Raw genomic sequence first — 12,693 nt, 5'->3', positions numbered from 1 at the left:
CAAAAGAAATTGTTTCCATTTCCATAAACAACAAAACACAATCAACCTACAGAGTAAAACCACACCCCCAATGCTAGCTGCCAAGTCTATGTTCTATTAAAGGCTCTGTAACAACTTTGAAAATACCTTAAATTTCAAATTACTCAATCATTTTAGACTGATTTCTAAAACACAAACATTTTCCAAAGAAATATATATGAGGAAAATATAAATCTCTATTTCAATTAAATTGGCTCACTCACTGCTATCTGACCATGTAAGGCTGCCCAAGCTCCACTTCTAATAAATCAAGAATGATGTCAACTGTAACACTGTGACAAGAGCTAAGCTACTTCAAGCACCTTCCAAAAAACATCAAAGTATTTCAGTAATAAAAAGCTTAGCACACAACTCTAGTGGACTGACAAATGCTGAAGCATCAGAAGGATCTGGAACAGAGCAAAAAGAGCAAAGAATAGAAGGAAATTTTGGGTTTGTCTCCCTTCTTACTTAGAAAAGCAGAAAATCCAATTATTTTTACAGTAAATGTACTGTGAAACTCAAGTCAATCAGAAGACAAATGGGTCTTTTCCAACAACTAACAAACAGCCCAGCTGTTTGTCCCCTTCAGACATAAGACAGATTTAACATAAAAGCTTTCTAGCAGGAAAACAACCATGGGGCTCCAGCAGAGCTGTGGACAATCACCAGTTTTCATTCTAAATTTGTAAGTAAATGGATACAACCATTAGCTTCAGCATCCTTTTTCATTCCAAGACACCTTGCACCCGCAAGAACTTATTCAACTTTTTCCGCTGCATTATTTTCATTCACTATTTTCACTGGTACTTTTGAAAGCAGATTAAAAAAAGCAATAAATGCAGCCAGCAGAGCATATAAAGCACTGGCTCCTCTGAACAGCCTGCAGCTGGTGGCAGACAGAGAAAGGCTGCAGACGGCAGTGCAGCGGCTGTCCCTCCCCAGGGCTGCAGGCGGCAGTGCAGCGGCTGTCCCTCCCCAGGGCTGCAGGCAGTAGCGCAGCAGCTGTCCCTCCCCAGGGCTGCAGGCGGCAGCGCAGCAGCTGTCCCTCCCCAGGGCTGCAGGCAGCAGTGCAGCGGCTGTCCCTCCCCAGGGCAGCTGCAGTGGTCAGTACCTGGTGGAGATGCGGCTGAAGACGGCATTGAAGTTGTTGCAGCTGAGTGAGAAGAGCACCCCCGAGGCGCAGCTGCGCAGCTCGGCCGCGTGCTGGTTGCCCTCGCGGTAGGTGTGGATGAAGTGGCAGATCTCGGGCAGCAGCTGCTTCACCAGCATGGTCTCGTCCAGGCGCATGGTGTCCTTTGGTTGCTGCAAACAAACAGTGCTCCCCTAAATCCTGCTCGGAGCCTGCAGCACGTGCCCCGAGCAGGGTCCGACCTTCCCCGCCGCAGCCAAAGCACCCCACACCTTCAGGGGGAAGCGCTGATGGACCTCGCGGCTGCTCTGCTGAACGCGCCCCACTGCTCTGGACCATTGGGACAGCACCGACCACCTTCCACTGAGGGCTGAAGGGCAAAGCCCACCCTCACTTCCCTTTGGGTAGGGGCTTGGTGGCCATATTTTGACAGCGAGTATTTCATATTAAAAAACGAACCAAAAAGAGATGCTTCTCCCTCGGTCTTGCCAGGAATTGCTCTATATGAGTCAAAAATTACTTAATTTCCCTGCGAAAGAAAAATCTGATTTCTGCCAGTTTGCACAGTGTGAGACATAAGGAAACTATTTACAAAAGAATTCAAAGTGAAACTTTGCTCTACTAAGAGCAAGTTTTAACAGTAGGGTCAGCACTAAAGCCTTCTAAAATTCTACCAATGAATTTTCCATAGGGAATTGGGAAGTTTCAGAGACTCCCACTTAGTTGATCTGAGTCCCGTTGCCATGAGAACTTGATGAAACATTGAGCAAGAAATCCATCTGAAGATACCACAGAACACAACACGCTTTGTACAGAGCTTTGGCTCACTCTGATTTAACATATTCTGCCTCAAACTGCTCTCATTTGAAATGACAGAGCAAGAAACATTCAGCACAATTTTAGGCTATTTAAATATGATCATCTATCAGGAAAACCACTGTTTCAAACATTATGCATAGAAGAAGTACTCAAAAATAAGTAAATTCTGAAGTTAAAATTCTGGGGTTTTGACTCAAAACTTTTTTTGACTCAATGCGTCGAAGACAAAAAGTGCCAAAAAGAGGTGTTTTCCTCAGCTGTAAAAGCTGGAAATTGAATACAAAAACTAAAAATAAAATCCTGTTCTTGTTAGAAGAATGAACCGCTGTAAATCCCAGTGACGTTTGGCTTTGCAATTCCAGCTCAGCACAGTAAGTTGTATAAGCAGCACCACTCTCCTCCCAGAGGGACCAGCAAACTGCCTTGCAGCAGCTCTGACTGGAAACCTCAGGCCCAGGCTCCCAGTGGAGATTTGGACATGGTTAACTAATGTAATCTAGGAAACACCTGCAGAAATCATCTCTAGAGCAGCAAAGTTTCTGCTGTATATAAAAGCACATGGAAAATTACTTCAACAAAGTAAAGTTTTAAGACGTTTAGAGAAAACTCAGCACTGTATGCAGAGAACTAAGTAGCACAAAATGAAAAATTTGTACTGAATATTCTGCTACTCTTAACATGAAAAAAGATCATTAATTTTAGGCAATGAAAAGCATCCTCCAAATCATTAATGCATCAATTACGTCAACTACTTGCATTTAAAGGAAGTCTTCGTATTTTTTTAATGGCATTAATCCTACTTTGCTCTAAATCTGATGAGTTTTTAGTACCAGTAACAACAGATACACAAGCATTTGACCTGTATTCTCCAACCCATTGGATTCCAAGTTAGAATTACTTATGCAAGCCTACTCACCCCTGCCAGACATTTTTCCAGTGTATCCAAGATAATCAGCTGAGATAGATATAAATTCTTTTCAGCAGTTTCTCCAAATATTCTCTAGAAGTAGAAAGGATATGGATTCATCTGAGACACAGATATTTGACTTGTAATGCATGACAGTGAAGCAGCTAAGTGGCCCAGTAAATTATGGCTCCATCACTGCTCTGGTTTGGAGTTTAGACATAAAGCCAGCAAAAACCAGATTAAATTAGGAATTAAAACCTTATCACTAAAGAAGTATCTGTCCAGTCTGCAATGCCAAATGCAATAAGGAACAAACAAGCACCTGCAAAGCAAGACTGGAGGTGCCTGCAGCCCCTCACCTCCATCAGGCCCACCAGCTGCTGAGAAACACGGGTTCCACCTTTCAGAACCTATTTTGGTATCAATTGCTGCTGACTCTTTTCCAGTCTTGTACAGGATGCCCCACTGCAGGCACAGGCGGAAGGCAGGATTCCCTCGGGTGCTTCTGCCAGCGCCCATCCTGGGCCAACAACAGCCACTGGCTACAGCAGAATTAACACAGCAAAACAGAGCAGGAAAGGCTCAGCCAAAACCCCACTGGTACAACTGCCCACAGACAGAGTGCTGGCAGAGTCACCCAGAGAGGTTTACCTGGCCCCAGGGCAGGGCTGGCTCACCTGAGCCCAGGTTTCAGCTGAGACTTTCTGAAGCTAGTTATGATTGACTGTCTCTGGGACCAGTTCATTTCAGCCACAGAAACCCTCCCCAATTATTGCTGATTCCCACAGGAGCTCAGCCTGTCACACGTGACAAACACAGACTTGCTCCTCAGAGCAAATGTTGACTTTTTAATTGACACTTTTAGCTAGGTCTTTCCTCTCAAAATCTAAGTCTCACACTCAGGAACTTCTTTTAACTGTACAGTTTTCTCATTTATCAGCCAATCATCTTGCACATCAACATGTTCCCTCATGCCTGTAGAGTTTAATTAAAATAAATTCTCTCTCCAAAGTGATTACAGGTAGCTTTAAGCAGCCTAAAATCCCTAGCAGCAGGGCAACCCATTTTCTCATTTTATCAGTTCTCTGCAGTTCCAGCAGATGCACATCCCTGTACAACTGACAGCCAAGGGCTCACTCCAAAGAATGTCTCTAAAACCATAAAAAAAGTACTGCCAGAGACTGGCCAGTTCTGTTACCTGTTTGGGGAGATTCCAAATGATCCCAAATTACATGGATTCAAAACTCAACAAACTAAACTTTTCTCATGAGAAAGGTTCTGACTGAAACTCATCTGGTTGTTAAAAAATATACCTATTTTATATACACAGACACACAGTAAAACAGCCAGGCAAGCCCAAGTTTTAAATCCTTTCCCTGCCCCAAAATCCCAATGCCTTTCTGTGGAGCATGGCTCTGACGGATGCTGCTGGTGAATTTCAGAACAGAAAACAAGTAAGTGTAAAAGGCAAGCAACAATTTGACTAAATTTCAAGTAATTCTCTTCAGATTGTACAACACAAATAAATCACAACTATTTGAAAAAAATCGCCAAACGATGCAAAATTAGAAAACTTACCATGTTATTAACATTTTTTAAGATATTGGTGAGACCACTGATGACCAGGGAAAACTTGTACTTGGAAATGTTGATGAGACATTCCTTGTTGTGCTCCGTGCTGACTTTGGTGTGGGTATTCTGCTGGCAAGCCTTTATTGGAAGCTACAAGAGAGAACTGTTATAAGCTTTTTCACATTGAAATTTACAGCTTTAAAGATGGGTTAAAAACTTGTGACACACCAGAAACCACCTTGAAAAACATTCTACAAGAGAGCACAGTGAATGCCTTATTTCATCTTCTCTACATTCATTGTCCCATTAGTTATCTATTAGTTATCATTAGTTATCTATAAAACAAAGTTCACCTCCTCCTTCTTCTGAACTGAAACTAAACCTCTATTTTGTGATAGATTTTCTAAAACTTGAATGTCAAAGCAATCAAAAGGAGAAGAAGAATTTAAGACATAATTCTAAGAAAAGATACTTTATTTTAAAAATGGGCTTATTAAAGTCCAAAAATCTTTTGAGGCTAATACCTGCAAGAAAAAAAATGCATCCTGGGACCTGAGAGGAGGAAAACCCCAGTAGCTCCCAGAGCCAGTGAGCTGGAAGGCAGCAGCTGTTCCAGGTGTCTCCTGTTCAGTCACAGGACAAGCCTGGCCAAGGAGGAACCAGCCTGGCCCTGCAGTCCCCAGGGATGTGGATATCTCTGGGGTCTCCCCACAAACACCCCCAGTCATGAATCTCAGCCTCAAACACACTTGGAGCACCTGTGAGCCCCACATTACCTGTCCCTGCCCAACATCCAGTGGTAACAACTAGACCTGAAATCCATCTTTCCCCAGAAACAGGAGATTCAGAGCGACTGCACAGCCCCGAGATGTTCCTGCTGCTGTGTGAACACTGGGCTCTTTGTTTCCTGCTGTACCCAAATTCTTCAGGGGTCACAAACGAGTCACTTCCCTGTCACACACCAACTCCCCCTGCCCCTCTGAGCCACCACTTCTGGGATGCCACTCTTCAGAAACAATAATTTTACTCAGGATTTATATTTTTTAAAAGCAAACAAATATAGGAACATTTATGCCACTTCTATTTAGCAACAGCTCGAAGGAAATGCCATGGTGTCATATTTGTGCACTAGAAAAGATTATCAGAGAGAGAGAATTTAAGAGAGGGTAAAAGAAGGATTCCAAGGAATTACAATCAGCTTTACAGCTGCAAAGTGCCTTAGGAGGCACCTCCCAGGCTGGGGGCTCTGGAAGGGCACCATCCCCACTGCTCCCCTGCAGCACCTGACACCACTGTCCTCTGGGAAAGTATGCCTAGATTTAAAACGCAAGATGAATGGTATTGAAGAACTCCAATTTGGAGCACTTTTGTCCAACAATTCTGAATGCAGTGTGCCTGACCCAGCCTGTCCCCAGGGAAGGAGAAGGCCACTGACACTGTCCTGTTCTGACGCCATGGGGTAACTCCCCCTCTGTATAAGCTGAGCTTTGGTGTGGGTTCAAGCTCAATTCCTTTGGTACCGTGGACTAGGATCCCTATGGGCATTGGCTGGGTCTCTCCTAAGAGAATGGCTGACTCTTAATGAAGAAAAGATGGTCCTGGCACTCCAGATCAGACCAAAGAGCCCGGAGCAGCAGCAGGTCCCTGCAGAGCACTGGCCCCGGAATGCCGAGCGCTGCTCCCAGGAATGGCCCTCCAGGACAAGGGCTGGGATGTGCCTGCAAAGACAGCCACAGCAACAGCTCCCATGGGGCAATCCAGGTCATTTCCACTCCGATTTGTGATTCCCTGGCAGTTTACAACAGCGTGAGGCGCTCCAATGTGCTCGTTTTACCCCTGGAAAAGCAGAATAAACAGCATTTATGACTCAAGCTTTGTTTTCACTGTCAGATGTTATTTTTACAATACATTTTTGGAAGTCATTGGTGGATGATAGATACATTTCATTTAAAATTTCACTATTGCTAGTACTTTTAATTTGAATTTTCAAGTCTCTGTGCTGACAGCAGCAGCAAAGCTCGATACCACTGAGTGCTAAAACATTTGAGAAGAGCCTCTCAAAGAAACTGTGTCATAGATCTAGTTCTGTGTGCTCCCATGCCAGAGAAACATCACATTACACACTTCTGAAGCTTCCTGCCACAACAGCCACTACAACAAGGTCACCTAGAAGTAAAATTGCTTTTTATACTATCATTTAAAATAAGAAACCATACAAAAAGGAGATATTAGCACTATTATTTTGGGGTTTTTTATTTCTCAGCTCTTTTCTTTGTGCACTCTGACATGCTGGAACATTTTATTTCCCCTCACAGAATGCAGTGCCAGTGCTGAGTGACTAAAGAGAATCTACTTTACTTCTCTACAAATATCCATTAATCTAAACATGGGGGGGGGGGGGGGGGGGGGGGAAGAGCTGAAATTTTACTTTCATTGACTTTGATTTTATTTTAGAAAGAAGAAATACTGACAAATGGTTTCCTGTAGAGCTATTTGAATTAGAAACCAAAATTAGAGCACAAAGCTCAAATAGAATTGGGGTTTCACACTCTGAACATATGCCCTGCTCTGAGCTCAGCCCAGCACAGCAAAGGGACGGTCACTGCCCCAGCTCAGCTCCTGTCTCCACTGTACAGAGGCAGCTGGTGAGGCTGGAGCTGCACTGGGCACATACAGCCCTCACACCCTCCCTGATGCAGCCTGAGGGCTCCTTCAGGGGTCAAACAGCCACACAGGACAGGGAACGATGGTGTTTGGGTCTAAACTTTGCCTTATTTACACATGCAGTGTACAAAGACAAAATAGGTAGATGAAATCTGTAACCTTTACAGCTACCCAACTGTGAATCTTTGAGATGGAGAAAGAAAAAATATATTTACTGTGTTTGGGTTTTTTTTTACTTTTTTTTTTTACTTTTATCCAAAAATGTTCAGAAACATTTAAGGAATCCTGTCTTGGTCATAGATACTAATTCTTTAGAAAAATAGGTGTTTTCCATGCCTGTGAAGTGATTAGCTCCTGTTTCAGGTATTTTCTAGTCTGATGCAAGAGAGTCCAATCTTTTGCTAAATGAACATGGACATTGGTTTGGAACTACTACCACTGACAGCCCTGAGTGTCTGTAAATTGTGCACTCAGGCTGTTGGGAAAAGCTACACCTGAGCCATGAATTTTGCTTTATCATTTGTAATTAATGAGCATGAAGTTAAATAATCCCTATTTAGTCTGTACTTAATAGTCTGGAGAAACACACAACATCTACGAAAAAATACTTAGTGCTGTCCTTAACAGCCCCAAAATCTACCTCAGTTCATCCTTCCAAACAATTTCTTGGAATTTTTCAGCAGACCATAAGACACACACGTACTGGTGACAGAAAATCCCCACAATACCCCACCTCAGCATCAGCACTGTCAGAACCAGACACAAATCCCTCAAAACCAACAGGCACCTTCCTGCCCTCTATGAACACACACCTGCTAACGAGGCACTAGCCCGGAAAAGAACCTCACAGCTCAGCCTTCCCAAGAACACACAACTTCCAAAAGTTTTTCTACAGGTTTCTCTAAAAATAAAGCATTGTCACAAGGTGAACTGGAAGTTGGTGCTGTGACCAATCGTGTGTTTACCCATCCCGCCAACACAAACTCAGGTGTTAGGTGAGAAAGGGCCACGGATCACCTGGACACATTCAGCAGCTCCTCACTGCAGCCAGGGAACACCAGTGGCACTGGGCATTTCCTCCCCTGTCCCTGGGCTCCAGCCCTGTGCAGAGCAGCAGCCCAGCTGCAAACCCACCACACACACTCTGAGAGCCATCACGTCAAAGCCCCGGCAGGTTCTGCTCCGGGGAAGAGGAAGCGGCACACCTTGTGCTGCAGGGCAGGGCTCCAGCCTGCCTCAGCCCCCAGCTCCTGGGGGTATCTGTCCCACACACAGCAGCTGTGGACAGAGCTTGTGCCCAGCCCAACCTCACCTCCCAGCACAGTGACATCCCAGGGGGCATGGGAAACACCTCACCATACATCCCATTACTACGAGTGATTTCCTAACAAGCCATGAGGAAAGCCACAGCTGATACCTGCAACCACTGCATGTGCAGGTCTCTGATTCTGCAGAGATCTCAAACACTGGAGAAAAATCAACAGGAGGGAACACTTATTTTAATTTAATACCTTTTAATTAAAGGGAGAATGGAACATTACTATTGACTTACAGTTTTTATACACTTTCTTAACTGAGAGTCATCACACCTCATGAACTGCAAATGGGAAGCCTAAACCAAAATCCACATAACAAAAGTCTTCTTTCTTCAAAGTTTATCAGAATTGCAGAACCACAGGATCATTAATGTTGAGAGAGACCTCTGAGATCATGGAGTCCAACCTGTGACTGACTCCCACCTGTCACCAGCACAGAGCACCGAGTGCTACATCCAGTCATTCCCTGAACACTTCCAGGGATAGGCACTCCACCACAACAACTTACATGGCCACAAGTTTATAAAAGATTAATACTTGTTGTTAAATCTGATAGTTTTAAACCAATCTCGATGTAAATGGTTTGGGCAGACTCCTCCAACTACATTCACAACTATCCCAGTGCTGCGCCAGCCTTCCCATGACTTCACATTGTAACACACTTAAAGCACTATGAAAACACAATATGAAAACTGGAAGTGAATATTTCCATAGGAAAAACAGATAGAATTTTATTTTCCCAAGCTCTGACTATGTCTGAAATCACAGGGAATTCCACAGATTTCCAGGCTCTGTGGCTAAATTCCAGGCTACTGCAGTCTAATTTTATTCTGTTCACCCCAAGTTTTGAAAAATACAGTAACCAGTACTATGTGCAGGCTCTGCTGAGAGCTCTCCCCATGCTCTCTGTCAGTGTGGTCTGGTCTCACAGGTCCCAGTAGCTTCTTCTGCAGCAGCTGAAGCCTGGGGGCAGCCCCCGGCCAGCCCCGCAGCAGGTGAGGGCTCACTGGAGCACAGGGCAGGACTGGCAGGAGCTCCAGGGATTTATTCCGTGAGCCAGGCATTGGTTAATTCACAAAACTCTGCTTGCCAGTCACTCCAGGCCCACAGAACTGTACACACAAAAGCAGATTTTGGTTAAAGCAGCATTTATAACAATAAACAAGAGCAGACCAGAGCAGACTGGTTTGCCCTGATTTCCCTTGTTTTCAATACCGATTAGCATCCTCTCAGCTCACTGTTTCATCTTCCCTAAAATGAATTCAAGCACTCAGCAAATGAATGAAAAGCCTGTCTACATCTGTAAATTTGGAGGAAAGATGGTTACACTTTCCCTCTTTGCAAAGGAAGGAAGAAATCCTGGAAAAGTTTGTCTTCCCCTGTGCAAAAAAACCAAAACACAATGGCCCTGAGCTGCCCTTCTCCCCCTCCTCTCTCAAACACAGTCTGACGTGCCAAGAGGTGGCTCCTGGTGCTGAAGCCAGAGGTCCTGCATTCAGGCAGACATAGAATGCAAACCCTCACAGCTGCATGAACACCACTGAAATAATGTGCATATATTCAGTATACTTTGATAAGACACCACGACCGTGACTGACAGTGATGTACTTGATGCATGTTGTCACTGTAACTCCATTATTTCAGCATCTCAAGAATCAGAACAGCTTCCTTCCTATACAAAGAGGAATCCTCCTCTACACCCATCCACAATCATGCCATAAAAAGTATAGAAAAATAATTCTATTCTAAGAAGTTTGTAACTCCTAACAGATGCTGGCAAGCCAAATTCCACAATACACTCAACAAAGAAGAGGAGAAAGCCCAGGACCTTGTAACACCATTACATTAAGAAATATTTTCTTGCATTATTGGGAGCACAATCAATCCTATGTTTGCTGAGTGTACGGAAAAAATGATCTATGACTCAAGATAAGGGGGATAATAAGGTAACTATGCAAATATGTCTATTATGTATTGCAAAAATCTGCCTCATTATAATGTCAAAAGACAAAGTCTGATATTTTCCTCTTCAAAACAAACTTCACATGAATGTAAAAAGAAACAGCTTGTTCTTCTTGTGCCAGGCCACATCTTTCAGCAGGGTGCTGAAGCCCAGCAGCACTGAGGGACAGATGCAGCACAGGCACGAGGCTCAGTCTGGAGAAACAGCTCCATGTTTTTGATGGATTTACACCAAGCAGGGTCTTAGAGCTGTGCCTCCTGTGACACAAAGGCTGTACTCACAGTGTGGCAAAATGAGACAAACAACACAGGAACTGATCACTGAGCCTCATGGGAGCTACCCCACGTCAGAAAAGCACCTCAGGAGTAGGGATGGAGTGTAAGCACTGAGCTTACCCCCGCTGAGAGTCACCCACCTAATCCCAGTAAGCAGGTCCTGCTGGTGGATCAGAGAAATATAAAGTCTAAGGCAAACAAATCCCTCTTCCTTCCATTCAGAAAATCCTTCTCCAAACTACTAGCGCAGACTTTTGCAAGGAGAGGTAAATAACCATCACTGCAATAGAAACCAGTGGCTGGAAGCCTCTCCCCACGCCTCAGAGCAGCGCTGGCAGGGCTGGGGCTGGGACCGCACACCGACATCGCCCTTGCACCTGGGGGCACGGGCAGCACCGCCGCTGCACCGCCTCCAGCCCTCCTCAACCTCTTTCTCGAGGCTCTCCCTGCCTTCTGGAGAGCCAGATGATGTAAAGCAAGAAGGTGAATTTCACAGGAATGTCTACGGGAAGCAGGGACACCTCGGGAGGGGGGGGGGGGGAGTAGCAGCGAGGGGCAGCCAGGCCGCTCCTCACCGCCGCTGCCGGCACAAGGCCGGCTGCGCCGCACCTGGGGCGGCGGGCCCCGGCAGCAGCGGGACCCCCGTGCGGCGGAGCGCTGGGCTGCCGAGGGGCAGCGCCGGCCCCGCCCCGGGCCCGCCCGGCACAAAGGGCGCCGGGGCCCGGGGCCTCGGCCCCGGCGCGGGCGGGGGGCGGCGGGAGCGGCGCTGCCACAGCCGCCCCCGCCCGGGGAGCGGGGCCGCTCCCCCGCCGCGCGCCCCCGGCCCTCCCCGCGGCCCGGGGAGAGGGACGCGCCGCCGCCCCCGCTACCTGCTCGTCGAAGCGGTTCACCACGGCCTGCACCCACTCCACGGGCTTGTGCGCCGCCATGTCCCGCCGCCGCCCGCCCGGGGAGCGGCGGGTGCGCGCGGGCGGTGTCGGTGTCGCGGGCCCTCAGCGCGCGGGGCCCGCCATGACACCTCACCGGAAGCGGGAGCGCGCGCCGCCCCCGCCGCCGCGCCCGCCGCGCCAGGGGCACACCGAGCCCGCACTGCGCCTGCGCGCCGCCCCCGCCCGCGCCCGCGCGCTCCTGCGCCTGCGCAGCCCCTGCGCCGGGGCGGGGCCGGGCGGGAGAGGGGCGGGAGAGGGACGGGAGAGGGGCGGCGGGGGCGGGGCCGGACGGGCGGGGCCGGGGGTCCGAGCGGGGCAGGAGGGGCCCGGAGGGTTCCCGAGGGCTGGACGGGCACACACGCCGAGCCCGGGCCCTCCCAGCGCCGCTAGCCACGGCTGCTAACGGCCATCTGCCTCCCCCGGCCCGCCCGCCCCACCTGCCCCAGCCGCACTGGGGTCCGCAGCCCCTCACGGGACCGTCTCCGCTCCCCTTGCGCACAGGAGCCTTGGCTGATGCTTTATTCCCTCTGCGGTGGCCATCTCCAGCCGCTGCGCTTGACTGATCACCCACAGGTTTGCTGTCTCAGGCTGGAATTCACAGCTGTATTGTATCTTTTAAATATAAACCTGGTTATTTCTATAAATTAACTTACTCTGTTGCGTTCCCAGTCTTCACTGCAGAACTGTGACAGTAACTACAGATCCGAGTGTGGCACCTTCATCCCCAGCCTGGTCACACCAGCCCCAGCCAACTGTTTACTCAGTGAGTCAGAAAAGTAGGATACACACAAATAAACATCCACTTCCACTTTCCTTCTTGGGAATGTTAATTTGTTTTCCTTCTGGGTAGACAGAAGCACAAAATAATGTTCTTTCATACCAGAGCGGCATTGAAATTCTGATGATATAAATAAAGACGCAGCTTGAGGTGAGGGCTCTGGAACAGTGGGTTTAAAATTGGCAGAAGAACTGGAGAATCAAATGGAATTTCTGTCCCCCCACTCAGCTGGGGCCTCCATGTGACTCAGGGACTCTTGGAGTTATCCCAGCACATAGGAATTATTACCAGCAACAGCAATATCAAATTTATCCTGAGTT

At 47.3% G+C, this 12,693-nt stretch overlaps 1 protein-coding gene across 6 annotated transcripts in view; it reads right to left on the bottom strand.

Moving 5' to 3' along the window:
- Positions 1-12,337, bottom strand: part of NF1 (neurofibromin 1) — a 69,084-nt gene extending 56,747 nt beyond the window's left edge. For 3 of the 6 annotated variants that reach the window (XM_058854757.1, XM_058854758.1, XM_058854759.1), the window contains exons 1-4: positions 11,536-11,752; positions 4,455-4,598; positions 2,886-2,969; positions 1,133-1,323 (exon numbers count right to left, since the gene is read on the bottom strand). In XM_058854757.1, the coding sequence (XP_058710740.1) occupies positions 1,133-1,323; positions 2,886-2,969; positions 4,455-4,598; positions 11,536-11,595 (479 nt within the window). In that variant the 5' untranslated portion in view covers positions 11,596-11,752. Of the gene's footprint in view, positions 1-1,132; positions 1,324-2,885; positions 2,970-4,454; positions 4,599-4,972; positions 6,285-11,535; positions 11,753-12,248 lie in introns of those variants that run through there. The other 3 variants (XM_058854754.1, XM_058854755.1, XM_058854760.1) reach the window with 3 other exon arrangements.
- Between the last annotated feature and the right edge of the window lie 356 nt (positions 12,338-12,693).

The sequence above is a fragment of the Poecile atricapillus genome, chromosome 21 (genome assembly GCF_030490865.1).
Source record: "Poecile atricapillus isolate bPoeAtr1 chromosome 21, bPoeAtr1.hap1, whole genome shotgun sequence".
NCBI classification, from domain to species: domain Eukaryota; kingdom Metazoa; phylum Chordata; class Aves; order Passeriformes; family Paridae; genus Poecile; species Poecile atricapillus.
The sequence above is the reverse complement of the archived record's forward strand: the minus strand, read 5'-3'. Positions and strand labels throughout refer to the sequence as shown.